Source organism: Anomalospiza imberbis, chromosome 6 (assembly GCF_031753505.1).
Source record: "Anomalospiza imberbis isolate Cuckoo-Finch-1a 21T00152 chromosome 6, ASM3175350v1, whole genome shotgun sequence".
In the NCBI taxonomy this organism is placed as follows: domain Eukaryota; kingdom Metazoa; phylum Chordata; class Aves; order Passeriformes; family Viduidae; genus Anomalospiza; species Anomalospiza imberbis.
The window spans coordinates 40,258,099-40,285,991 of record NC_089686.1 but is presented as its reverse complement, the minus strand read 5'-3'; the positions used below and the strand labels follow the sequence as shown (position 1 = coordinate 40,285,991).

Genomic DNA, 27,893 nt, shown 5'->3' with positions numbered 1-27,893 from the left:
TGGAAGTGGTCTGATGAGCTGTGGAGGCCCCTCTGTCAGTACTGCAAGTATGCAGTAAACAGAAGCATGTCACTGGGCATGGAAGGGGCCATCACAGGGGATCTGGGGGTAGCAGCTGTGAAATGTCTGATCTGGGGTGGTACCAGAGAGCAGACAGTTTGTGTGCCTTAGAGGAAGTCTTAATATTTTCTCTTCAGCACCACCCCATGATGGGAGGGGGAGGGAAGTGTTATTGTTTTGGAGCTTGCTGTCCTTAAACATCATTAAGTGATTGATGATTCTGTAAAGTGCCTCCTGGCTCTTGTGTTGAGCAGAGGGAGAGGCATGTTCACTATGGCAGCCTTGTGTGCCAGAGGGGTGGTGGTGGCTCAGCTCTGGCTGCTGTAAAGGAACATCACAAGTATGATTTGTGTAATCTTGGTGCAGTCCCAAAGGGCAATGTAGGCACTTACCTGTTCCTCAGAGGTGTCTAGAGCACATAGAAAGCTCTATCTGCAGGGGTGTGTACACTGTGTTCTGTTCCCAGATGGAGACTGGTGTATGTAAGGTTTGTAGGCAGATCCTGGTTCAGTGCCCTAATCTGCATTCCTCTTTCTTGTCCTTCTGCCCCCAAAGACTTGCTCTGAGGTAGTGGTGCTCCATGTTGCCATAACATAGCACACCCATCACTCTTAAATTCCACGTGCAGTTGGAAATCCCATGTATGTTTTTAATGGGCTCTGTGAAGCATACTTCAGATTCTCCATGCCTCAGGTTGTTCTGTGGTGTCTCACACTCTTCACCTGACCTGCAGCTGAACTGCTCTTCCCTCCCCAGTGCAGGAGGAGGTTTCCACGTGCACCTGTGGGTGCTCTGGTGTGTGATGGCAACTCTTGATGCCTGATCTGCTGGCTGCATCCTGGCCTGGGAAAGAAGGCTGTGGTTCCTGGGGGAGCAAGGTTGTTATTTCTTGGCTACTCATATCTCCACTCCCTTCCTTCATTCTTTTTCAGAACATGAGTGAGAACTTGAAGGACTGTTTGATCCAGACCCAGGCTTCCTTAGGGGAGATGGTGACGATAAAAACAGAGGCCTGCTCTCCACACCGGGACCAGGAGTATGGACAGCCTTGGTATGTGACCGAGCTTTGGTCTGATGTACTCCAACCCCTTCTCTCCACTTACCTCCCAGCTTAAAGGTGGTTTTGAGGAATATACTTGAGCTGTTTGAAGTTATTAAAGCTCTTCCTTGCGAGGTCTGCCTTGGGATGTTTGATAGGAGTGGTTGCCTACTCATGTGCACCTATTCCAGCTGAAGCCATTTTCTGTTGTGGGCTTAGCCTTAAGGATCTGATATACCAGCTTTTGGCAGGTTGGGTGGCAAGTTTAGTTAATTCTCTGCTACAGTTGTGGGACTGAAGGAGTTGGTTAGGCCCCATTGCTTCAGCTTCTCTCTGTGTGCAGTCCCAGCATCTTGCTAGGTTAACATCATCCTTCTGTTGTTCCCTCCTCAGCTCTGGAAGGCCTGACCCACAGTCCATGGAGATGGAACCCAAGAAACTGAAAGGGAAACGGGATGTAATCATGACCAAGAGCTTTCAGCAAGTGGATTTCTGGTGTAAGTGTCTTGTGAGGGAAAAACATCGCTGCTGCTTGTGTAGAATTTGCCCCTGTAAGGTAGAGTCAGGAAGCAGGGGAAAAAAAAAGCCAGGGATAAATTTGCATTCTCACCTGAAAACACTGGCATGGTTGGTAGGTAAATTGTTGCACAAAAGCAGCTTGTCCACGAAGGAGCTAGGCAGAAGTAGGGAGGTAGGAGGAAAGCAAGCTGGAAATATGAAATTGTACATTGGAAAACCCTGAGAGTGTGGAAAACCCAACTACTTGAATTCAGAAACTACAAAGGGAGCATTGGGCAGATGACAACTCTTTCCCTCATATTCTGGAAAGAAAACTGGTGCTATTTATGCTGGCATACCTATGAATTATCAACTGGTAGACCTGCATCTCTGTCTGGACAGGACAGGTGCCTGGGATGCTGTCTCTTTCCCAAGCACAGAATGAAGGCTATATGATGAGGGTATTTGTTTTCAGGGATGCTTGTTTTAGCTCCCCTCTGATGTGTGGGGAATCAAACCTTTTGGCTGAAGGACTTACTGCTAACCAGGGATGGGCAGGGAGCCCTCAGCCTGTGATGGGGCCTTTCCACGCGTGTTCAGCCATCAGTGGCAAATGCATGCAGGGCACCAGGGCTCAGGCAGGTGCAGGTGTTGGTAGGGGAGGTGTGGGTTGGGGCAGAGCCTGTGTTGACAGGCGTGGCAGAACAAGGGAGCAGCCAGTGAAGCATCTCTGTGTGGGTAGGCTGCATTCTGGGGAGGGGGCTCAGCTGGGTCAGAGAGAGGACAGGGAGCTGTCCTGAGTGCTGTGCATCTGGTGCGCTGCGTGAGCCTGTGCATCATGTCTGCCCTACCTAACCCCTGTTTCCTTCACATCTGCAGTCTGTGAGTCCTGCCAGGAGTACTTTGTGGATGAGTGTCCAAACCATGGCCCCCCAGTGTTTGTGTCTGACACCCCAGTGCCTGTTGGCATTCCAGACCGGGCAGCGCTGACCATCCCGCCTGGAATGGAGGTGGTTAAAGAGCCCAGTGGGGAGAACGACGTGCGCTGTATGAATGAGGTGATCCCCAAAGGTCACATCTTTGGGCCTTATGAGGGGCAGATCTCTAGCCAGGACAGGTCTGCAGGATTCTTCTCGTGGCTGGTGAGTGACAAGTTTCCCCAACTAAGTGACACCTCAGCCATGCAGTTCAGAGCTGGGGGAGTCATGGGCTTGTGGAGCCAAACCTTAGCCATTTTCCCCTTCTCTGAAGGTCTTCTGATGGCCACATGGGTACTACATCAGCATCAACCTGCTGTAAATATTAGCAGCTTAAGGGTACAGATAGATGATCTAGAGATTGCAGAGTTCTCACATGGGCCTCTAGCACTCCTTCCCAGCCTGCCTGACCAGAGGAAGTGGCCAAGAAGCCAGAAAAAAGATCCAGTCCATCAGGAACTGATCTACATGCAGATTCCAGCACCAAAACTTTTTTCCCCTCATACTACGTGACTTGGTTAGCATAAGAGTTAGAGATTACTGGATCAACACATGTTAATGATGAGAATTACAATGGGGGACTTGAGTTATTATTGGGAAAAATTTGAGAGCTGCTGATATGAAATGCTTCTCACACTTTTCTGTCTGTAAAATAAATGTGTCTCAGCCCTGTCCCAAAAAGCAAGTTAATATTTTTTATCCCGGGATTGTTAATGATTTTGTCAGCTGCATCCATAGTTACAGATATTTGTACATAGAAAAACGGCTTTCAGTCAGTTCAGAGTAGCCTCTACACACTCCAGGTCAGCAGCCTGTAGTTCAGCCAGGAGAGCTGAGATTCACAGCACAGAGTTTCACACCATGACTCAAGGCTAGAACTGAAGCAGTGATTTGAGATTCATAGATCTTCTCCTGCCTAGACCAGCTGGTTAACGTGCTGCATCCATTCTCTTGTTCCACAGATTGTTGATAAGAACAACCGCTACAAATCCATTGATGGGACAGATGAAACCAAAGCAAACTGGATGAGGTGAGTCCAGTTCTCTTCTTCTTTCCCTTTTGGGACTCTGTCTTCCAGAGAGAGGCCATCAAATGCTCCTTACTGTTTTGTGTGTTGCAAAACCAAAGCAAAATGTTACTACCATTTTGCAAATGGTATGCTTGTACTCTTTCAGTATTTATTGTAATGAGTATCTTTGATGTCAGATTCAAAGAAAGGGTCTAAAAAAAGACAAGGATGTGTATATGGAGGATTGCTATTTTCTGGAATGAGAATAAATGTTAAAGATGATCCTGTTGATCCACTCTTAAAAGCACTGACAGGTCTCACTCCATTTTTTTGCTCATTTTTTAATGTTATGTTCGAATATTTGCAAAATGCTTTGCATTACCCCCGAGGTAAATTTGATTCTGTTTGGGATTTTTTTTTGTCCCTACTGATTTGACAGACACTAAAAGAGTTGCATTTTTTTGCTTTCTTTCTGGGCTGCATTTGAGCCAGCTGTCCATGCTGGTTGTCGGTTGGCAGTGTCAGCTGTCCTGGGCGAGGAGAAGGGCGAACTGGGCGACTGAAGGCAGAGCTGACGCGTGTTCTTGCGCTCCCTCTGCTGGCCCCGCGCCTCGGCAGAGCAGCCGGCAGCACGGCTGGCTCTGCTCCGGCAACTGCAGCGGGCAGGGACCATGTGTGACCGTGGGGCAGTGTTTCAAGTGTTGGCATATATCTGCAAAACGTCGGTCACTGAGGCCTCGTACGTGTGACAAGTCATCAGAACGGGACATTGCTGCACGGTGAGGCCCATCAGACCAGTGCTGCTTCTGTAGGGCGCTTTGGAGGTGGTTGTTATCAAGAAGGCATCTCCTACAAGAGTAAGGCAGCAGTGGGATTACCTGGTTTGTTGGCCTGGATGTCTAGGATTTTCAGTTCTTCCTTGTTATGGGAATAAAAAGCATGAAGTACAGGTAAATGCAAGATTGACCTAACCGGTCGTATCTGGTTGCACCACTTTTGGCCATTTCAGTCTTCACATGGATAGCAGCTGTTCTGACATTTATGTTCATAAAGTTCAGCAAAGGATTTCATTTTTCTGTAAGGATTCCAGCTGTTACAGTTGTTTCACTGCTACATGAGATAAAATACTAGACCAAGGCTGTATTCAGTGAGGTGAGTCATTGAGGTATTCAAGTGAGGCTGGAGTCATCACTTCAAAAAGAAGCAGTGATACAGTGAAGAGATAGGTAGGCAGACATATATCTAGAAGTAAAGAATGCAAAGTTCAAAAATCTGCATAGATCTTGATCTTTGTGATCCATATGACAGTGAAGTGGGGGCAAAACACAGTCTTGGAAAGCAAAAATTCTATTATGAGCTCTTCTTCCTACTGCTGTAAACATAAGTGTGCTAACATGGTGCTAACACCAAACAGCAGAATATTCTTGCCTAAACTTGTATTTGCCAGGGTTCAGTCTCAGTATGAGTGTGGTCTGGGCCATTGTGTACAGCCTTGAAAGGCATGGAGGTTATGGCTTTGTGGAAAGGGGATGTTTGTGACCCCCTCATGAGAAGGGTGTATCAAAGGGTCTCTGCAGGCTATACCAGTCTTACTGACCTTTCTGATTTTACTCTTGAAAAGTGCTTATAACCAGTAGTATTATGTAGAGTCTGACTGACAGTTCAAGTGGCAATAGGAGTCCTCAAAAAGCCTTGATTTTGTTTGTTAGCACCTTTTAGACTAAGGTGTGCTCAATATTCTGTGCTAGAACATCACCTGACACTGAGATCACACACAGAAACCACGCTTGACTTCCAGGACGCTGTAGACAGCGCTCTTTTTGTTTTTCAGATGGTGCTCTTTGCTATCACTCACAGATGGAGTGCTTTGCAAAGCAGATCTACTCACCTTCTGGGTAGGTGGCTATGGCATGGGGAGGGCAGCTTGGGCTGACTCCTCTCTCTTCTTGTAGATCTGGCTATTGTTTCTGTTGTTTGAATACCACACCTGAGTCCATTTTCATGTTGCCTGAGGACGATATGTACACTGGAGCACTTGCTGGTTTAATTTCAAGTGCCTGTTTACCCAAGGCAGTGGATGACAGGGAGGAAGGAGTAACAAGTGCAGCAGATGGCATGGCAATGGTAACATCCTCTTGCCCTTTCCCTCATCAGTTTGTTAGTCAAGACAAACTCCTGATGCTGGGAGCATGTTCTCCTAAGCTGCCTGCTGGCACACGGCTAACACATCCTTCATCTCTGTCCAGAGTAAAGCTCTGCTGTTTGCAATACTTCATGAAACCCTGTGACTTCAACATATGCAAATATCTTCCTCTGTTTTTATTTTTCTGGTGGCTGTTTACAATGGATTGCAGCAAACAAAATTAATGCTTTCTTGGACACAAACCGTAAATTGCTGCTGATGGAAGTTCTTGGGGCTTCTGAAGGGTTGCAGAGGACCATCCATTTTCCTGGTAGCTTCTGAGGAAATTCTCTTACTCAATTGTTGGTGTCCTCTAAAAATAATGGATCTGACAAAAAAAACAAAATTAATTCAGAAAGTCCAGGAAAGTTCATCCTTCTGTGTATGTATCACTTTGCCCAGAACCAGATGTAGGATAGAAACTGGTGGTGCCTAACTGAACTGTTGAAGTGTAGTGCCTCATGTTTGGGGTTTCCAGGATATTTTGAGCATTTATAGTCTGTAACCCTTCACATGTGAGTTCCTGAATTCTTAGGCTTTTGGTGCAGTATAAATTCATCCTTTGCCTTAGCCAATGTGAAAAGGCTGAAGCAAGACTTTCTCACTGCTTTCTCCTTTGCCTTCCTTTCTGCCCCTTTTCTCTCCAAGCATAGTGACAGAGATCATGGGGAGCCAGACTGTCCTGTAAATCTTCCTTATAATGAAGCATCTCTGATTGGATTTTTCATACAATAATGGAGCTTGGAAGGGAGCTCTATTCAGGTGTTCCAATAGCCTGCTTAAAGCAGGACCAACTTTGACTAGTAGATCTTTTAAGTGTGGAGCTGCTGTTTCAACTTTACAGGACCTTTTAAAAATAAGCATTTAAAAACCAGTCAGGGTTACTGTGACTGCCCTTGTGTTCAGGGTTAGTAAAAGCCACCAGCCTATGAATGTCATTTTGTTGAACATCATAAACTGATTTCTGCTACCTTGAAGCAAGTGGCGCAAATGTTCTTATCTGTTACGGAGTCAAATTTATGCAGAGCGAAGGGATCCTTAATTACTGTGGGGTTGTGATCCTCACAAAACCCTGGGAAAAATTACATGCTTGTTTCTTAGAGGCCAAGAAAAGTGGAGTTGATTGATGTTTTTGTGGGGTAATCATTAAGTGCCTACTATTCAGTGTGTCTTGCACTTTCAGAGTAACCTGGGCTGAGGTGTGAATTCACAACCTCACAGCTGGGGCTGCTCTGGAGCTTGCTGAAACCCTCATGGCATCACGAGAGAGGTACTTGTAGATATCAGTGACTGTCTCTAGGGTCATACGGCATGCTAGAGGAGAAAAGGATCCCTCTGATAATAACACTGTCTGCATTTTTATTAGGAGGAGGTTGATGTGCCTCTTTGGAACCTAAGGTTAATTGAATTTGTGATTAAAACTGGCCAGAGCTCATTACTCGATGTGTGGCAAGTTTGCAATTGGAATATGTAAGTTAGATTGTTTTGACCCAAGTCGTGCTGGAGCATATGAGTGGAAACACTAAAATCTGAATATCCAGGCCTACCATAAACTGTCCTAAATGCACTTGGTGGGATATCCTGTCTGGGAAGAGTAAACAGGGCTCTAATTCCCCATCAGTGCAGCTTTGCTGGTGACAGCAGCTGTGCGTTGGGCAGAGAAGAGGGGACACCAGGTTTTGTGACCCCATGTCTCCAGAGAGTGCTGTTCTGTTCTGCAAGCCCACCCCTACCCAGAGCACTTTGCAGAAGACTGTTACTCTTTTTCACCAAAGCAGGTTGTCAGTGGAGGTTTGTTGCCACCTCATGGAGGCATCGATGATACTGTGCAGTCATGCATACCTGATGAGGAGATACACCAAGCCCAGTTTTGCTGAATGCAATAAAAGTCAAACTGTAAATATTCCCTTGCTCAATGTTTTGTGTAGCCTTTTCCCTTCTTCTCATGTTCAGCTGGGATAACTCCTTTTTCCTTTTAAGTTTGGTGAGTTTTTTTGTTGGGGTTTTTTGAGATTCAGGGTAACAGGTGCTTTGCTGGCTCTCCATCATTTCATTACCATCTTCGCTAAACACTGCTTCTTTCTCTCTATAAACGAAGCTCCACCAAGACAGTATCTCAAGCATTCATTTATATCTATTCCCATGAAATGCATCTGTGCACTTAGGTCCCTGCTTTCCCTGATATGGCCAGGATTTGAGCAGCTTCTCTTACTGGTTTTCCAGCTTTAACCAAACTGACACTTGCCCTGATGGCAGGCAGAAATGTCAGTGAGATTGATTAAACAACAGTGTTAACAGCACTAGGAAGGAACTAGAATGACATGGGTCAGCACCTGTCTGTAGATTCAGACAGTCTGTTTTCTCCTTCCTTATTGAATAGATCTACTGCCTTCTTTTTTTTTTTTTTTCCAATAACAAAACATAGGACTAATTTTTTTTTTTATATAATTTTTTTCTACTGTGGCTGGAGAAATTAACACACACCCCCTTTGGACAAAATTGCTTGTTCTCAGGATGGCTGCCTCCTTTTCTCAGTAGGCTGAGGCTACAAGTTGTTCATTTGAAGCACCAGAAACTGGGTGCAGGCTCATGTTGGTGGCAGTGACGGAAAGCCTAGCCAGGAAAATCAAGTGGGTGGCCTCATTCCTTTTGCGAACAATGGGAAATGGCAGCCATTTCTGGGTGAAACAAGAGCTTGCTGTGAAGCAGACAAATGCTGGATGTAGACTATCCCAATGCTGAAAAAAGAGATCTTTCCTTAGGGAAAGCAAGTTGCAGAAATTGCCCACCAGTCTAGTCAAAACCTACCTACCCTAAAAAAATCCAATTTGATCTAGCCTTTTCATGACATCCTGCAAGCTGTAACAACAGAGAGGGTGGTGTAAAAGTTGCTATTGCATGTTATGCCAGGTAGAACAATAAGTTACATTTCAGGCCTTTAAATTTCTCTAAGTTTCTAGCAGTGTCACATTAGAAGCTAATTCACCACTCTGATTGTGAGTTCTCATGTTTTTTTCTGTGCATGAACTATGGCAAGTGATGTGAGGCTGGACTGAAAAGCTCATATGTAAGTCACGGCATCAGATGATGTGTAAAATTTGATTGTAACTTTAAAACTGAGAAGGCTCCTTCACACTAGTGTTGCTTGGTATTTTTTTTTTCTTAAGCTTGAAAATTGCCTTCTAAAAACAAAACAGCTGCCTTTTCCTGGTGAGAGGTTGTTGTGGGTCAGGGGAGCTGGATCCCACCAAACTCCTCTATCCCAGTACTGCACTGGCCAAGTGGTTGGATGCAAGGGGTTGCTTTGCGCTGATTTCCTTTTACCCAATTATGCTTTGCGGGATGTTCAACCCAAGGAACATGGCTGAACGAAAGAGGAAGCCCAAGTTTTCCAAGGAAGAACTAGACATTCTGGTCACTGAGGTGACCCGAAATGAAGCCAAGCTGTTTGGGAGGAAGACAATGCGTCTGTGCCATGCTGACAGAGACAAGATCTGGGAAGGCATAGCCAGGCAGATCACATCGGTCAGCCAGGTCCCCAGGTCTGTGAAAGACATTAAACACAGATGGGACGACATGAAGAGAAGGACCAAGGACAAACTGGTGCTCATGCAGAGGTCCCTCTCCAGCCCTGGCAGTGGGGGGCAGCCCTCAGCCATCGTCCTGACTGCCCATGAGAGAGCCATCGAGTCAGCGCTGCATTCGTCACACCAGAGGCACGGCTGCCAGAGAGCGGATCTGGACACGGTTGACAGCCTGTACACGAGCTGTAAGTATCACTGCCTTAACACCTCTTTGTCTCGTGCTTGCATATCTCAGTTTGACACCAGAAGAGCATTGTGTGTTGTGTGAGATGGCTGAGTTGCCTCTCCTTCTGCTGTGGTTGGTTTCTGCTCTGGTGGTTGTGGAATGTTGAGATGGATTGTTTCCAAGTTGAGGTCATCTTTTTGTTTATCTAGTTCTTTTCCATACTGTTGTCTGAGAGTAGATAATGGATTATGAGTATTAATTAATCCTAAAAGTGAGGAAACATCTATAGTTGAAGTATGCATGCCTCCAGTCTGTGGAAAAAGTGCTTGTAAAGGATTAGGATATCTTCACCCTGATAAAACAGCAATGCTACCAAACTGAAAGGCATCTGCCTGTTTCCGATGTATCGCTTCCAAGAGAGCTTTGGGGGTCTCAGTTATCACTGGTGTTCATTGCTGAGGATGGGCCACTAATGATTTCTCAGTAGTGATCTGAAGGGTCAGCATGAATGCTGTGAAAGGTAGACAATAATGACTCCTTCCTCACTGGTTTTAAAGAAGCTGCTGGCCCTGCTTTTGAAGTTAATCTTCTTAACACCACAATTCTCAGACACCTTCCAGTGCTAAACCAGCAGCACAAGCTGCTTTTTTACAGGTTCTTTCCATAGTTTTGTACACAGTTTTCTTTTGTGGAGGTGCAGCTTCTTGTTTGTGAGCTTTTAGGGATACAAAGGAGAGAAGGAGACGATACCTTCTTGGGAAGTGAGTCAACTAACACCTCATGGGTGGCGCTCTCCTACCACACTAGGTCTGATCTCATATCTGAAGTTAGTGGGAAAGCAAGGACAAAATCTTCCAGAGCTGACAAGCTGGGACTTGGTCATTCTTTGCATCTATCTTGGAAGCCAGTTGCACTATTTCAGAAGTAAAAAGAATACAGGTTATTCAAGCAAATAGTGGGCAGCTGCACCACGTGAAACCTTGTCTCTTCTTACTCTTCACATGCCTGTACCTGTGAACTGGCACATCACTAGATATTTATCAGACTAATGAGAATTTGCCTGTGGCATTTTGCTTTAGTTTTGATTTTGCATCAAGTGTATTTGCCTGATTAACATAGGGTCCTTTGGCTGCTTTGTCTAATTGCCTCGTTTTCTTAGTAATGCCAAGCCACTTAGTGGTTTTGCAGAACACACTTTGAGAGCAGCAAATACAGCATCTACGCTCTTCTTAGTGCAGAGGATATAAGAAATGACAGGGGGACAGGATTTTTCCATGAGAAGTCTGTGTCCCTCCAGAATATTTGTGCTAAGCTACCTATGGGTTTGGGGAAGAGAAGTCATTGCTACTGTCTGAAATGGATTCATATTCTAGTAATGAACAGTGCTCTGTACAGAATACCACAATAGCTTGGGTTCACCCACTCTCAGGTTTCTCATGGCTAAGCTTGTCACACAGTTGCTAAGATTGCAGCACTTGCATGTTGAGTTATGCATCAGAAGCTAAAGCTTGTCTGAACTGGCAGACTGGGGGGAGGGGAAAAAACCCCTTTTTCCATGTTCTTTGAGATATCCTGAAACAGAAGCCAGTGTTGAGAGGGATTTCACATTGATAATTCATGCTTCCTCTTCTGTTTAAGCTGATGAAGATGAAGAGATGCCAGGCACTTCTCAGGAGCGCCACTTCGCTTCGCTGCCGAGGGCTGGTGCAGATGTCAGTCCGTTCTCCAGGCCCTCCTTGCTTCGCACTTCTTCCTCATCAGAGCCCTCGGAAGCTGCCAGCCAAAGGCAGGACCTGCACTGTCCATCCCCACGCACCACCTCGGCCTGCAGACCCCCGCACCCCCGCACAAGGAGCCCACCCCTCTCCAGCTTCGACCGCCAGCTTCTCCATTCCCATGCACAGCAAACAGACCTGTTCAGGCAGTTCTGCCAGGAGCTGGTGGCCATTCATAGGGCCATGGCAGATAGCATGCATGCCGTCAGCCAGAGCGTGGCTGACCTCACCAGCCAGGTCGGCCAGATATGTCAGACACTGACAGAAATACGTGATAGGGTCCAGGCTTTCCATCGGGTACAAGATCCTAGCGTCATGCCAGGGTCCTGTCTGCAAGCACCTTGCTCTAAACAGCCCCCCGAGCCCAGTGCAGAATCTAACCAAAACTCTCTAAAATGGACAACTCCTGCCCGGGCCACCAGGTCACGAAAAAGAAAACATCATTTTTAGTCTGTTTAGTATAAAGTAAAGAAGGATGCCCCTTCCTGAGCTGCTGCATGTTCTCATGGCTTCTCCATGTGTGTCAGTATTCTGTGGGGAAGGTCAACAGCTGACCCAACCCATCCATTCCCCTGCTGGCTAACAGAGCAGTATGAATATGGCAGCTAATTGTAGGCCCTTTGCAATGGCAAAGAGAAATCTCAAATACTGTAGAGCTTGGAATGTAGGACATCTTTGGGTTCATAGAGATTAAGAGTTTTCACTGGCTTCTCCATGCTTTAAATGCTGTATAAACTAAGAGATGCAATAGAAATCATTATCTGGATCTCTTCCTATGCCTGTGGAATATTATTTACTGATACTGAAACAGCATGCTACAGAGATCCCTTTGCAATCTACTCACAAATTTATCCTACTACTGCATTCCTATCGTCTTCCTGAATATTGGTATATGTAGTATATGCTGTATGTGCAGAAATACAGCCTTATGACGATAAAAACTCTTATTGATCATTGCTTTTGTTTTTCATTCAGCAATAGTGGGCTGTCTGGGGCTTACTGTGACTTCCACACAGCTTTGGGGAGAAGAGTGTAAAAGCAGAGCTTGTGCAGGAGAGGGCAGAAAGCATGATTCTGAGGACAGGACTGAGCACCATGGGGTTTTAGACTGCTGAAAAGCATTGCAAAGGCATAGGCCTTCGCAAGGATCCTGCAGTGCCACATGCACTTGGCATTAAAGAGTTCAACTTTTGTTTGCTCCAGTCTGAAATCCCTACCTTTCACAATTGCAGTTAAAATACAATTCTTCATATGACAACATTTAAAGATAATTGTATCATATTATTTTCTTGAATGTTGTCACATCTTCAGTTTTGAACCATTTCACCCCTTCAAAATGTGGGAGACTGAACAGAAACCAGAAAAGATGTAGGGCCTGCTTCTGACATCAAGCCAGTTTGGGTTTTTTTTTACTTTAATTCTGTCAGCTTCAGTACAGTTACTTTGCACTTAATTTTATTTAGGGTGGGATCTGTACTGTGTTTTCCTGTCCTGAAAGGTTTACAATCTAAATTCTCAGCTACATAGGTTGAAATCTTAAACATGTTGGTTTTATACTGCTTTCTTTACCAATATAGATGCAAGAAAGAACTGTGTTACAACATTTGAATTGCTCTAAAGCTGTGTGAGGTTCTCATGTACAACACTGAATTTGGAACTAGGCTTTAATAGTGTCACTTCAGGTGGTGATAATGTATGTGGTAGCTCTTAAAATATGTCTGTTTTCTCCTTAATTTTCACCTCTGCATCTAGCATGCTACCCCCATCTCTGGAAAAACCCAGACCATTATCCTGATAAGCTTCAGCAGGGAAAAGGGTCAATGTGTTAACCACACAGCGCACCGTGCTCTCCAGGCTCTTCTGCTGTATTTGGAGGTTGGTTGCAGGACATATTCCAGTTAATATGAGTGTGCATCATCTTGCCATGGCTGGGCTACAGACTTGGCAAAAAAGTTACAGAAACTTCAGTGGAACTGAACATAGGTAGCGCAGTGTAGCAGAAGGATGGCTTGTTTTGTGTGGTCTTCAAGGGTCATCTTTAATCTGTCTGGCCTCTCCTTTGAAAGTATAGTGCACTAGCTTCTTTCCTGAAAAGTAATTGTAATTTATTTTTAGTGGTGCAATAAAAGATTGCTCAAGGAAGTAGTGGTCTGGCAAGGAAAAAAGCCTCATTCCTGAGGAATGACCCGACTGGTTTCATGAAGAGGACATTCCCTTTAATGCTGGTGCCAGACCAGGGCAGAACTTGATCACCTTCCACTGAAGTTATCTTTTTACTTCTGTTGAAACATTTGTATTCTGCAAAAGTCACAGCCTCTCTTCAGATGAAGGGGAGATTGGGAAATCTGACAGAAGTGGATCTAATTTATGAATTTGAGAGACCTGAAAAAAGGTGATATGTTTTAGAGGCTTACTGAGTCAATATAGTGCTGCTTCTATATATTAATATTAGTATTTTATATTTTTATAATATTTGGTCTCTACTGATGCCTTCCTATGGGTATAGTGGTAAGATTAGCTCCTTTGATGTTGTCCAGGGGGATCCCTTCTGGGAACCCTCAGGTCTGCAAAGGAGGAGACTCCTGCAGGTGCTGAGCACTGAAGGGAGTTATCGTCATTGCTGCCATCAGTTTGACCACACAGATGTATTTACAGAGAGCATCCTGGTGCAGGATGCACAGCCCTTAATGCAAATCCCCAAAGGCTGGGCACTGGTCAGGAGAAAGGATCTTTTACTATAAACTGCCTGATGTCTCGCCTAGTTTCCTCTGTGGACTATTACAGATTGGCCCAAATCTGGGGACATATCTCCTGCCCTGTGTAGACCCTTCGGTGGAGTGGCTTTTCTGTACTGGCTCGCAAAGGATACTTTCTTCCTGCACCTATCATGTTAACTGGCTGTTGAAGTAAGTGTCTGTGTCAAAGCAAACTGCTGTGCTCAACTCCAGTATCTCCATGTCTTGTACATGCTGAAAAAATTCTCTCTTTAAAAGTATTTTTGTTAAGAATGCAATAAATATATAACACTTTTAACACAGCTGCTGTTGAGTCGTTTGTTTCTCTCTACAGTTTTTGCCTGAGCTGGTAACTAGCCTGTCACAGATGTGGGTCTCCTGGAGACACCTGGCATCAGAGCACGGAGGCAGGGTTTATGGTTATGGCATCCCATGGCATCAGCCTGGGCTGGTGGCTGCTCTCTTGCATGGGATCTCCTGCCCTGGCTCTGTGCCCAAAGTTGGTTTGGGAAAGGCCACTGGCTATGAAATGGGCAGCAGGGAGCCATGAGGCAAGTCCAGGGCAGTAGTGGAGAGGAAAAGGGGAGAAGCTTGAGCCTCCCTCCAACTGCAGAGGTCTCCTCCCTCCTCACCGTCTCTTCTGGATCCTCACTGGAGGCTCTGTACCCCTTCTAGGGAGGAATGATCACAGCTGTAGAAAAATAACTTGACATTTTTTCTGGGCATGCTCACTTACCATCCCAAAACTTGGGAATTTGATGTCCTGAGTGGGCTGAGCCTTAGTAGAAATGAAACAATGATTTTTATTTGGTGCTAGCTAGAGAGTCTGTGGGAAAGGGGGTCCTGCAGAGCAAGGAGCTGTGCCTCTGACAGCTGTGGGGTTGATCCCAGCCCCAATAGCTGCAGATGGGTCAGAAGTGGTCTCCATTGGTGCCATGTCTGGTCCTGAGTAGCCTGGTCAGGAACTGTGGTGTTCTGGAGGCTGGCCTGTCCCAAGGACTAGACAGGACATGAAATGATGGATTTGTGACTAGTGGCACTGCCTCTCTGCAGAACCAGGTGCAGCTGAAGGTGTCTGGGTCTGCCATAGGAGCAGTATGACTGCTCCTCCTCTGAGGATCACAGGATCCTCCCTTGAAACCTGCTCTGCAAGCAGAGCCTTGCCCATCAGTGTCCAGTGCTTGGGTCAGCCTAACTATGCCTGTCCTGGGTGTCCAAACCAAGGTAGCATCCTTGCTTCAATCCAAATGGAATATCTGGCATTGGGAAGGAGACTGAACACTATGCAGCCTTCGAAGGAAGGGTTGGATTGCTCAGGATGTGAGCACTTTGGCCTTGGGATATATGTCAGTGAAGGCTGATCATGCAGTCTCTCCTCAGGAGGTGGTTTGTGCCCCTGGTTCACCAAGCTGGCTGCATTTTTGTGGAATGATTTTCTCCATCCTTGGAAAGTATCTGCCTCTCAGCTGTGGTGTGCAGTGGCACTGAGTGTCTGAGACCAACAGTTGAAATGTGGGGTTTAGGCAGTCCTTTGTAACCTGTGTCTTTTGTGCCTCTGTGGAAACTGGAGCCTGGGGCTGGGCAGCACTGGTTCAAAACAGTTTCTTTTGTGTGGATGATCTCATCCCATTTACCTTACCTCAGGGAAGTATCACAGATGGAAAGCTTCCTCACTAGGAGTGTTAACCACTTGCTAGCCGGGTGCAGCTTGAAGAAACATGTTTGTGAAGGGATTATCCCAGAACTCTCTGTTGGGGGCTCGTGATGAGGGTGGCTGTGCCAGTAGCTTCAGGAGGCTGGATGAGCAGCCAGGCAGCATTTGCTGCAGTGTTGCAGCAGCGCTGCAGCTCATGCCCTCCAACCTGCACTCTCCTCCCAGCTCCCTGCTGCTCCAGCAGGTGACCAGAGCCACAGGATGCAGGCAGCAGAGCTGAAGTATACTGGGGCAGAAACATGGAGGGCTGTAGAGTCAGAAGGAGAGCAATGAACAGAAAAAGTTCATGCTCATGCTTAACAAAATACTTCATAATAAAAGTGAGCCCTGGTGGGAATAGTTAACTTCCCATTCAAAGTTGTATTTTCTACATCTCACTGTCAAATACAGTTTGCTGAAAATGCACTAGACCATCCTGCCACTGCTGCATGAATTCCTCGGTGCCACTGGCTGTGGACGTACAGGTCATGTATGTTATATTAAGGATCTCTGAGTGACTTTAGGTTAGTAAATCTTCACAGGGGCAGCCTGATCTGCAGTGGATGGTGGGATGCAGGGCAGGGTCTCTCCTTAGCTGGTGCTGGGAAGCGTCCTGACATTTTGCTTGGACTGGAGAAAGCATCCTCTAGGATCTCCTGTGCTGCAAGGCAGCATCCTCTAGGATCTCCTGTGCTGCAAGGCATCAGCACATTGGTCTGTCTTGCACACAAAAGGAACAGCCTGGCTGCTTTGTGCTATTGCAGGACCTCCTTCCCACCCCACTGGTCCAGGCCTCTCTTCCTTATCAAATACACAAACTGGTACTTCAAAAGTTCCTTTGTTTTGTGATCAGAAATAAATACAGGTTAATAAAAGCCAATATTGGCAGTACCAGTCTGCTGTTTAAATAATTACTGAAGATGGCAGAGAATCCTGGGTAGCACACATTAGGAAAAATACAGCTGCTTGCGGGCACATGCACAGTAGCTTAACATTAAAACCAGAGCCTCAGGCAGTCTGTGACACTGCCACTGCAGACTTGTTTTCTGTGTTTTGTGGGAGGTTTCACCAAGATTGTGACCTTATTTGTGTGGGTTAGTGGGATCACAAGTGCAGGTGGACTTGTGTCTTTATCTGTGCATTCACATGGCTAGAGAAGGTAGAATATTCAAAAAATTTGACAGATTTCTTAAGCCAAAGAAATACCTGTATATATATTAGGGAACTTAGGCAAGGACTAATAGCAGCAGATGTCAGAGGAGCTGCATGCTCGCCTGCAGCCTCCTTGCCTTTGCTGAGGTTGCTGCAGCAGGGTGTGCTGAACATCTGAGGCAAATGGCGTAAGAGAAAGATAAGTTTTAGCTGTGAGCTGTTCACGTCTGATTTGGGGTCTACACATGCTGTGATGGGGCCTCCTTCCTGGGTAGGTGTTGTGAGCTCATGCTGATGGCAACTGGAACCAGTATTACCAATCCTTTTTCATGTCCTACAGCAGGAATATGAAGAGTGTGAGAGCAAATAATATGACCCTAGTGATAGATCTTTGTCTTAGCAAGTTGCACAGAGGGCCAGTTGCTTGGAGTAGGAATTTTCATTTCTGCTAAGCTGAAATGAAGCTGTTTTAAATCAGGACAATAAATCCCATACCCTGAAAGTGATCTTTTTGTCAGCCCTGCCAGGAGATCCCCACAATGTGGTGTTGGGGTTTCTACTTGCAGAGCTGAATTGGTGTTTTTTGTCACACCCTGCTGAACTCCGAAGTGCAAAACCTTCCAATACTGGCATGTCCTTGGACAACCAGCACATACTCCCATGCTCATTAGGTATCCATGTTTCTGTCCTTAGAATATCAATTCTGCTTGCCTGAGAGGACAGAAGGAAGCAAATCTGTTACCCACTGAAAAAGGAAGGCAGTGTTTTTGGGAAACAGACAGGCAGAGGAACCCTGCCGTATTCCAGATACTCCTGAGAACAAGGGAGGGAGCCCTGGGGTGTGAAGTGATGGTGGGAGTCCGGAAGTCCTTGTTTCCATCCCTAAGCAAAGATATTTCTCATTGGGAGAGTCTTATCACCCTTGCTGGCAGACATCCCTTCAAACTGGATGTGCATTTGTGTCATCCCTTCCTTAGCAAGAAAGGTCCCCACTGGCTTAGTGTTCCCTGGGTGTCCATGCTCGTTTGCACACCATTGCTTATAACTCCATGCTTTCCAGCCTGGCTGTGTTGGTGTCTCTCTCTGAAGGTCATTCTGGCTTCTTCATGGTTGTCATTCTGATGAAAGGGGGGCCACAGGAGAGAAGTTTGTGCTTCACACCTGCCTTGTCCCCTTGCCCTTAGATACGTCATCATCTCCCGGGAGGAGAGGGAGCAGAACTTGATGGCCTTTCAGCACAGTGAGAGGATTTACTTCCGTGCCTGCCGTGACATCCACCCTGGGGAGAAGCTGCGGGTCTGGTACAGTGAGGATTACATGAAGCGGTTGCACAGTATGTCCCAGGAAACCATGAACAGAAGTTTCACAAGTGGTGAGTCCCTTCCCTTTCCATCCTCTCTCCTGATCCCCTCAGGCTGCCCCTCAGTTGGGCCAAGTGTGGTGGGTGAAGTAGGTTTTGCACAGGCTGTGTGAGGAGAACTCAATTTCTAGAAGCAGAGCGCCTCCAGGTGAGAGCCCCCAGCTCTGCCTGGCATAGATGGATGGGTGTACAAGAAGAATAAGATATCCACAGTCATGGAGATCATGAAAGAAAGATTTGTGCTGTGATTTGTCACGTCATGTTTTGTGTTGTGTTGTGCCATGCTGTGTGTGTGCATGTGTTGCAAGGACTTGATGCAATGCCCAGGGATCACAGAGCACCCCTGTCACAAGACTTCTGGCCCGAAGATTGCCAAGCTGATGATCCTACAAGACAGCGTTAGGTTTTTCCTCTGAACGTGCTGCTCTCTCTGGCTCCTGTGAGCAGCCTGTTTGAGGGAGCTCTGGCTGGTTTTGTGTCCATATGAATGAGATTTCTTTGGTGTGTTTGTATGTCCATTTTTCCTCGTTTAATTTATCTCCTCTTTCTTCAGAAAGATAATTTGGGATCAGCGCGACATCAGCTCCTTAGTCTCACAACCTTAGAATGTGTATACAACGTACAGGAGGCTTTGTACTTGTCAGACTGATTCTTCCTTGGATAAAAATTGTTATCTTGTCTAAAGAGTAGCAATGTTGAAACAAACCCAGCAGTCCTTTGGGCCCACATATTGTCAGCAATATAAGAAGTTTTAGAGGAAAGCAAAAATTCTTAATGCATCTGTGCATCTGTACAATGCTGATACCTGAAGTTAATTAGGAGCATTTCTTTCCAGACTAGATGCAGAATGGCAGGGCCTCAGAGGGGCAGCCACACTAAATATAATTTGTAATTACGATTCCTGAGTATATAATTACACAGCTGCTGTTGCTGCCTTGACTTGGTAAAAGGTGTCTCCTCTTCAGTCATGGGGTGGACAAGATGTCCTGAAAAAGCTGGTTATCTCTATCACCTTAGGGTTGTTATGCACTTGCAGTGTTACATCTTGGTGGCTGTACTTGGGCAATTCCCACTTCTGAATTAACATTGGTATGAATTTGCTCTTTTATGTTAATGAACACCAGTGTGTGGTTAGGTACAGGCTGCAGTGATTTTGCTGCGGTAACATGCACACATTAGTCATCCAGATGGCTTAGTGCTTTCTGAAAGTACAGCAAGAGACAGTCTGTGCGCTTGGAGCAGCTGCTCTACAGGCGCACCAAGGCTATGAGCTATTGCTCTGCCATGCAGACATGCCTTTAGTCCTGGATTGTCATGGTGTCATGGTTTGTGGGAGCTGAAACTGTAACTCACAGCCTGCTCTGTGCTACGAGTGTGGTGAAGATATGCCTCAGGACTCTCCAGAACCTGCCACAACCTAATGCACCCTCAGGTAGAGACTCTTGTGGCTACAGATACCATTCCAGAAACCCCCCTGACATCTTGGTGAGCTCATCCTGCTGCAAGCTGGGCTCAGCCTGCCTTCACAAAAGGGGAACAGAGATGTTGTTAAAATGGAGCATCACCTGGGCCATTGATAGACTTGAGAGAGACATCGAAGCTTCAACTGGGAGGGCACTGGGAAGTGGTCAGGAAGCAGCACAAAAATCTGCTGAGTTACTTTCTATTTAAAAGATTTCAAATCCCTGCAGATGAGTCTGTCAAATGAAGTGAAGTGGCACACTTTACGAACTCACAGAAAAATAACATGGTTCTTGGGTTTTGTTTCTGCTAATGGTTTCTGACCTGCCTCATCTTGGAGTTGAGACCAATGATATGAGGGATCGTCTTGTGATTTCTAGCTTTTCCATAGGGCTGAAGCACTCAGCTGGTTGGGGGAAAAAATCACCGAGAAAGAAGAACCTAAATCACTACGTCTCACAGTAGTTGCTATGGTCCATAACAGGGGAAATACTAAGAGAGAGAGTGAAAGCTTTGTCTATAGAAATTCTCATCAATGTGTTGAAAATGAGATCTGTTGTTATGGATTAACTAAAGAAGTGGCTGAGTTTCCCAGCCAGCATCCAAACCCAGTGCAAAATCCCATCCATTCAGGCCAGCCCTTTTTACAGTGCCTTACTCTAACTGTTTCAAGTCTTGCATCTTTTCTGCATTCTTAGCATTGCTCTCCTTAGAGAGGGAATGGTAGCTTTTGCTCCGTAACTCTTATGAAAGCATGAATACACTTTAAGCAAACAAAACCAAAAGTCAGCATAAAGCAGCGTCTTGTTTGGGAAGCCATCAATGCTTGAAGTTATTTACAAGATAGAAGAGTGATGGAAATTGAGCCAAACCTATCGTCTTTTGAATTTCCAGGTAAGGAAATCTGGCTATTCCCTTTATTTTAAGCAATTAATAATTTATATGAGGTTGCTTTTAATAATTTTTTTTTTCAATTACTGAATGGTCATGCTCTCAGACTCCACCAGGACAAGCTAGATGTCCCATCCTTGGAGGGCATTCACCTGTTGTAGCTCAGTTGACAATGTGTACCTTAGGTTTTAAGTGTGCAAGTTGTTTTTACTCCTTTACCTTTGCATTTCTGGAGCAGCCTCCAAACTGAACAAGAGTAAAGGGGCTTGCAAACTTTGTGCCATGGCGTGCACAGACACTGGGGTTGTCATGAAATGGTGTAAATCTCTCGCTGCACTGCTGTACGCTTGATACCTTTTACCAAGTCAAAACAGGCACAGGACTTCCAGCTAGCCAAAATAGCATTTAGGCTCTGGGTATAGTTTCCACCATGATCACTCATTCACCTCATAGTCCTCTTCCAACGCAGGTTGGTTATACCTTTGGGTTAAACAAGCTGCCTGTAGTTTCTCTTCTCTTTGAAGTGTGTGGGTTCTACTCTGCTGTGGTTACCCAGGACTGTCTCTGTTTTTACAGACATGCCCATTAGTGGGGCTTCTCCTCTTGCAAGCCTCAGTTTCCACTGAGTTGTGTCAGTTCCCTGGCTTGTAACATAATATGCAGACCTGCAGGGATTCAGTCTGCCTTTTTGTTCTTTTTTTGTTTGAGTTTTAGATTGAGGGATGTTGCTCGGTTCCCAGTGATAATCCCCACCCCTCGTTTTCCATTCTAGGAGACAAAATGTTACAGAATGAAAAGTCAGAAAAGAATGTAGAAAATCAAGAGGATGCAAGGGGAGCACTCCAGTTCACTACCTTAAAGCAGGGGAAGAGCCCCTACAAGCGCAGCTGTGACGAGGGGGAATCCCACCCCCAAACAAAGAAAAAAAAAATTGACCTCATCTTCAAAGATGTCCTGGAGGCTTCTTTGGAGTCTGCCAAGTTTGAAGAGAACCAGTTAGCAACAAGTACACCCCTTTCCCTCAGAAGAGCATCTAAATACCAGGCTGAAGACATCTTTGAGCAGTGTGGCAGTGCCATGCAGCACAGCTCTCTGAGCCTCAGCAGAAACCAGAGTGAGAGTGAATGGAGGGTCCCTCACAGTTCCTCTTTCATCTCAGCCAAAGAGATGAGCATCCTTGAAGATGAGGAAGAAGAGCCCTTGTCACTTAAAGCAGACAGCCCAACTGAGCTGTCTCTGGCCTCTGCACAAGGCAACTCCCATGAAATCCCTACCACATCCTTCTGCCCCAACTGCATCCGGCTGAAGAAGAAAATCCGGGAGCTGCAGGCTGAGTTAGACATGCTGAGATCTGGGAAGTTACCCGAGGCACCCGTGTTACCGCCCCAGGTACCCGAGCTCCAAGAGTTCTCAGACCCCACAGGTAAGCCTTGTCGAGTTAGAGCATTCTCCAAACCCTGCCTAAGGAAAGTAGTGAGATGCCTGTGTGCTGTGTACCCATCTAAAGCATTTTGCTCTGAGTATTCAGGTGAACCTGTGGTTCCATGGAAGGTTCTTTGTCAGGTTTTGTGACTGAGTGGGCCAGGAGCTGATGCTGTGGGTGCAGTGGAAAACACTGTTTGGGAAAGACTCTGTATGACAATTTGCTCTATTTGTTGCCATTGTAATTGATAATGCACTGCCAATAAAAAAGACATTCCATTGCAGACAGTTTGTTTGCTGTATTTTTGATGCATTCTCTTTCAGCGGAAGACCTTCCACAATGCCTCACATGCTACCAAGAAAGTATGAATGAGTCTGTGGTAACGCTAAAATGTTCTCTCTTTGTGTATGAAATTATGTCCTGCTATGTCCCCTGTTGGAAATCTCTGTTTCCTCCACTGCATTAACACAACTACGTGTCCCTTTCTGAAGATACATTTCATTTCCTCCAGGAGCATGCTGTCAAGCAGCCAGGAGCATTCAGTAAAAGGAATATTTGAGTCACACAGTGTGTTGTTCAAGTGGCCAGAATGTATTGTCCTTTTTTGCTGTTCATTGTGACATGTTGGAGACAAAGTTCTTATAAAGAAATATTGATTTCTTTTCTCTTCAAAGTCATGATTCAAATTCCATCCATAATGTTTTGTGGGCAGGAGAAGAGAGGTTGTGGCCAGCTCTTTGGGCAATGCTCTTACTGTCACCAGTAGGATGCTTCTCTAGCTCAGCAGCTTTGTAAATACCATATTTTTTCCTTTTTTTTATTTTTTTGTTACAGCTTCAGAAAGCATCATCTCAGTTCCCACCATCATGGAGGATGATGACCAAGAGGTGGATTCTGCTGATGAATCAGTTTCCAATGACATGATTGCTGCTACAGATGAGCCTTCTAAGATGTCTTCTGCCACGGGCCGGAGGATACGGCGGTTCAAGCAAGAGTGGCTTAAAAAGTTTTGGTTTCTGCGGTACTCCCCGACACTGAATGAGATGTGGTGCCATGTCTGTAGGCAGTACACAGTGCAATCTTCTCGGACTTCAGCCTTCATCATTGGCTCTAAGCAGTTCAAGATACACACGATAAAGCTTCACAGCCAGAGCAACCTCCACAAGAAGTGCCTGCAGCTTTACAAGCTCAGGATGCACCCAGAGAAGACAGAAGAGATGTGCCGAAATATGACCCTGCTCTTCAATACAGCCTACCACCTGGCCCTGGAGGGCAGACCCTACTATGACTTTCGGCCTCTGGCAGAACTACTGAGAAAGTGTGAACTCAAAGTGGTGGATCAGTACATGAATGAAGGAGACTGCCAAATCTTAATTCACCATATTGCCCGGGCTCTCCGAGAGGACCTGGTTGAGCGCATTCGGCAGTCTCCCTTCCTCAGCATCATTCTGGATGGGCAGAGTGACGACTTGCTTGCAGATACAGTTGCGGTCTATGTGCAGTACACGAGCAGCGATGGGCCTCCAGCAACTGAATTCCTGTCTCTTCAGGAACTCGGCTTTTCTACAACAGACAGTTACCTCCAAGCATTAGACCGGGCTTTTTCCAGCCTGGGAATACGACTGCAGGATGAGAAGCCAACTATCGGCTTGGGAGTTGATGGTGCTAACATTACCGCCAGCCTGAGAGCCAACTTGTTCATGACAATCAGAAAGACCTTGCCCTGGCTTCTCTGCCTTCCCTTTATGGTGCATAGGCCCCACTTGGAAATTTTGGATGCCATTAGCGGGAAGGAACTACCATGTCTGGAGGAGCTAGAAAACAATTTGAAGCAACTGCTCAGTTTCTATCGTTATTCTCCCCGACTCATGTGCGAGTTAAGGGTCACTGCTGCCACTCTGTGTGAGGAGACCGAATTCCTGGGGGACATTCGAGCAGTGAAGTGGATCATTGGGGAGCAGAACGTGCTCAATGCTCTCATCAAGGATTACCTTGAGGTTGTTGCCCATCTCAAAGATGTCAGTGGCCAGACCCAAAGGGCAGATGCTTCTGCCATTGCCTTGGCTCTCCTGCAGTTCCTGATGGACTACCAGTCGATTAAACTCATCTACTTCCTGCTGGATGTGATTGCTGTACTTTCACGCCTTGCCTACGTCTTCCAAGGGGAGTATCTTCTTGTGTCACAGGTGGACGATAAAATAGAGGAGGCCATCCAGGAGATCAGCCGGCTAGCAGACTCCCCTGGGGAGTACTTGCAGGAATTTGAGGAAAACTTCCGTGAAAGCTTTAATGGCATTGCGGTGAAAAATCTACGGGTGGCTGAAGCCAAATTCCAGTCGATCAGAGAAAAGATCTGCCAGAAGACCCAGGTGATCCTAGCCCAAAGGTTTGATTCCCGCAGCCGGACATTTGTGAAGGCCTGTCAGGTATTTGACCTCGCAGCTTGGCCCAGAAGCACTGATGAGCTCATGAGCTATGGAAAGGAGGATATGGTACAAATATTTGAACACCTGGAAACAGTCCCATCATTTTCTAGAGAGGTTTGCCGAGAGGGGATGGACACCCGAGGGAGTCTGCTGATGGAGTGGCGAGAACTCAAGGTGGATTATTATACCAAAAATGGTTTTAAAGACTTGCTCAGTCACATTTGTAAATACAAACAGAGATTTCCCCTCCTAAATAAAATAGTTCAGATCCTCAAAGTCCTTCCCACCTCTTCGGCCTGCTGTGAGAAGGGGCGCAGTGCCCTGCAGAGAGTGCGCAAGAACAACCGCTCTCGGCTCACTCTGGAGCAGCTCAGTGACCTGTTGACAATTGCTGTTAACGGGCCGCCCATTGCCAACTTTGATTGCAAAAGGGCACTCGATAGCTGGTTTGAGGAGAAGTCAGGCAATAGTTATGCGCTCTCGGCAGAAATGCTGAGCAGGATGTCATCTCTTGACCAGAAGCCGATGTTACAGAGCATGGACCATGGCTCTGAGTTTTACCCTGATATTTAGGAAGGAATGCCTCAGATCAGATAATTTTTTTAATCTATACTCTAAACTTTGATATATTATATAAAATATATATATTATCTATATTAAGGAAAAACCCACACTGAAAATTTAAGACGATGTGCGTCTGATAGAAGCTAAGCAGAATTTTAAAGATTGAGACAATGTTTAGACATTTACTGATGTCTCCAACCATGGCAGCTGCAATGTAGGTGGCAACATTTCATTCTTTAGAAGCATGTGCTGGGGCCATACTCTACATGTTCAAACCTAACAACCTATAAGCTAGACAACGGGTCTTTGTCAGCCTCTTCCTCCCAGCAGTTTCCTTTGTATGTGTGTTGTCAGTTTACTGGGTTGTTTTTTGTTTTGTTTCATTTTGGGGTTGATTGTTTGTTTGTTTGTTTGTTTGTTTTCCCCTTGGTTTCAATCTCTGCCTCTCTTTCCATTGTTCAGCCCAGTTATTGAGCCATTTGAGCCTTTTGTTGGCAACCATCAGATTTCTGATTTCTGACAGAGCATCCCTTGTGTTTTGTTGCCCCCAGCTCCACCCAGTTCTTTTCAGTTGAGTGGAAGATTTCTTCACTCAAAAAATTACTGACAGGAGAGAAGGGCTGGGGGCATTATTTTGGGTTTTTATTCTGACTTAGAAACAAAAGCCTCCACTAAACTGTGATGCCTCTTTCTCATTTCTCCCTACCTTTGGGCTGTAGAGTAATACTTGGCTTTCAGCTCCTTTTGATAACCGTAGTACCAGTCTATCATACATATGTTATAACATGATGTCATGTGCAGACTATAAAATAGCAAAATAGAGAAGGCAGGGGGAAATTTTTGCATTTATATTTTTATATTGTATGAGATAAATATATATATATATATACAACTATTCATTCAAAACCAGGGCTGCTGTGGAAGCTAGACAGCCAATGAGTCGAGAGCCACCTCTGGGCGGAGATTCAAAGGCTTTAAAAATTATATTCTAATTTACATTATTTATACCATGTCTTTATAATCCTAGATTGTTGTGGGGTTTTTGTTTTGTTTTGTTTTGTTTTGTTTGGAATGACTGAAAGAAAAACCTGCTGCAGTTTGGTGGCAGGAGCTATCAATGCAAGATTATCTTGGATTATATTCATGTGTGATGTCCTACAAAGGTTCACTTACTCTCTTGTGACCAAGGTAACATGTTCCACAGCACAGCAGACTGATGACAGCAGGAAGAAGGGATGCTCTGCTTCTTCCTGTGAAATATCTCTTCCTTTCTTGAAGGAATGCAGAGTCCAGCTGAAATGTGAATGGGGGACTTGCACCTTCCATCACAAAGAGATTGTTTTGTGGGCTTGGGGCTCTTCTTTGTTTTATTCTTTTAAAGTAAACAAGCTCCATCCACACAATATCACTTCAGGTTAGAAAAGAGAAAAAAAAACACAAAAAACCCCAACCAACCAAAAAAACCACACAAACAAAAAAAGGTGCAAAAACTCCACAGATGCTAGTGCCTTGCCCTGCTGATGTGGCATGGACAGCACCAACCTGACCAGACCATCGTGGGAGTGAGATGTGTGGTCCAAAAGGTGTCCAAGCCAACATGTTCTCACTTCCCAGAGGGATGAGCTTTGTGCCAAGCTGTGTTGTTTGGAAACATGATGGTGGTATCAGCAACACTGAACCTTTCCTTTCTCCTGTTACCCCCCTGCCCTTGGTCTTGGTGCTAAGATATCTCTAGAACCGTTGCTGCTAGTTAATAGCTTTTCATTTATATAAATATATATATATATATATATATATATAAAATATTATTTTATTTTTTAAACTTTTTTGTTTGTTTTCAATGGAGATGTAGCATGTTTGGAACTGATCTCTCTCTGAGTCACTTTCACTGCCAGGGTTCACGCACTGTCTTCCCCAGGAAAACACACACTTCTACCTAGGTCTCACTCACCTCCTGCTAACCCCTTTGCCTTCAGCAGAACTTCACAGCCAGCACTGGCAGAGGTGTTCAGCCAAGCCACTATGGTTCAACTTTCAGACCACACAGGAATAGCTAGGCTGGTGTTGGTCAGGGTTTTGAAAGTGTTTTCCTCTTTCCCTGTGGGACTGAGGAGGGACTGAGCCCACCCAAAGCACAAGTGGTGGCCTGTCCTTGTGTCCTGACACTGCCCCTTTGCTGTAAAACAGGGCCTTCCAGTCAGATGGTCTGAGCGGAGCAGAGTGGACCCTGTGAATGTAGCAGTGAGGGCTGGTCAGGCCAGCCAGCAAGGGTTGGTCAGCACCCTCTGTAGCACTTACCCTTGCCTTACCTCTGACAGCATGTGCAGCCTGAGGCTGGCACAGGCAGGAGAGGGCACGTGCGCCAGGGCCACCCACCTGCTGCCAAACTGCTGCCAGAGGTGCGGGCGCTGGGTGCTCTTCCTTGTGGTCCTCATGGAAATGTCACAAGCTAGGTCAGGGCATCACACAGTTGCAACACAGGGGCATTGATAATGATACACCTAGGAAGCATGAAAAATGGCTTTGTTTTCATGTTTTCCTGTATTTTCTTACAAATTATATGATCAAGCTGATCCATTCATGCAGAGGAGTGAAAATTAAACTGGAAACCCCCTGCCAGCTGTACAGCCTTGGGTGGTCGTTTGCCTGACCATAAAGTAGGGACCTCTCTACACAAGGTGCTCGTAGCTCTCCAGGCATGGTGAATTGGCTCTGTTCAGGGTGCTGCCACAAAGCTCTGGAGCTGCTGCCTGCCAGGGAGGTGGCAGGCTCCCTTCCTTTTTAAAACTTGAGGAGATGTAAAAACATAGAAAAACTGCTGCTCCATTCGTTTCTGACTGGAGATAGGCAAGGTGAACATAGATCATAGAATCCATAGAGCTCCATAGCTCTTTGTGG

At 45.7% G+C, this 27,893-nt stretch overlaps 1 protein-coding gene across 8 annotated transcripts in view; it reads left to right on the top strand.

Moving 5' to 3' along the window:
• PRDM11 (PR/SET domain 11) overlaps positions 1-26,798 on the top strand; it is a 43,840-nt gene extending 17,042 nt beyond the window's left edge. For 4 of the 8 annotated variants that reach the window (XM_068193693.1, XM_068193692.1, XM_068193694.1 and 1 more), the window contains exons 2-8: positions 993-1,111; positions 1,493-1,596; positions 2,477-2,739; positions 3,537-3,604; positions 18,055-18,242; positions 21,355-22,005; positions 22,840-26,798. In XM_068193693.1, coding sequence (XP_068049794.1) covers positions 996-1,111; positions 1,493-1,596; positions 2,477-2,739; positions 3,537-3,604; positions 18,055-18,242; positions 21,355-22,005; positions 22,840-25,004 — 3,555 coding nt within the window. In that variant the 5' untranslated portion in view covers positions 993-995 and the 3' untranslated portion in view covers positions 25,005-26,798. Of the gene's footprint in view, positions 1-992; positions 1,112-1,492; positions 1,597-2,476; positions 2,740-3,536; positions 3,605-5,414; positions 5,479-9,121; positions 9,535-11,153; positions 14,328-18,054; positions 18,243-20,034; positions 20,586-21,354; positions 22,006-22,839 lie in introns of those variants that run through there. The other 4 variants (XM_068193696.1, XM_068193699.1, XM_068193697.1 and 1 more) reach the window with 4 other exon arrangements.
• The last annotated feature ends 1,095 nt before the right edge of the window (positions 26,799-27,893 follow it).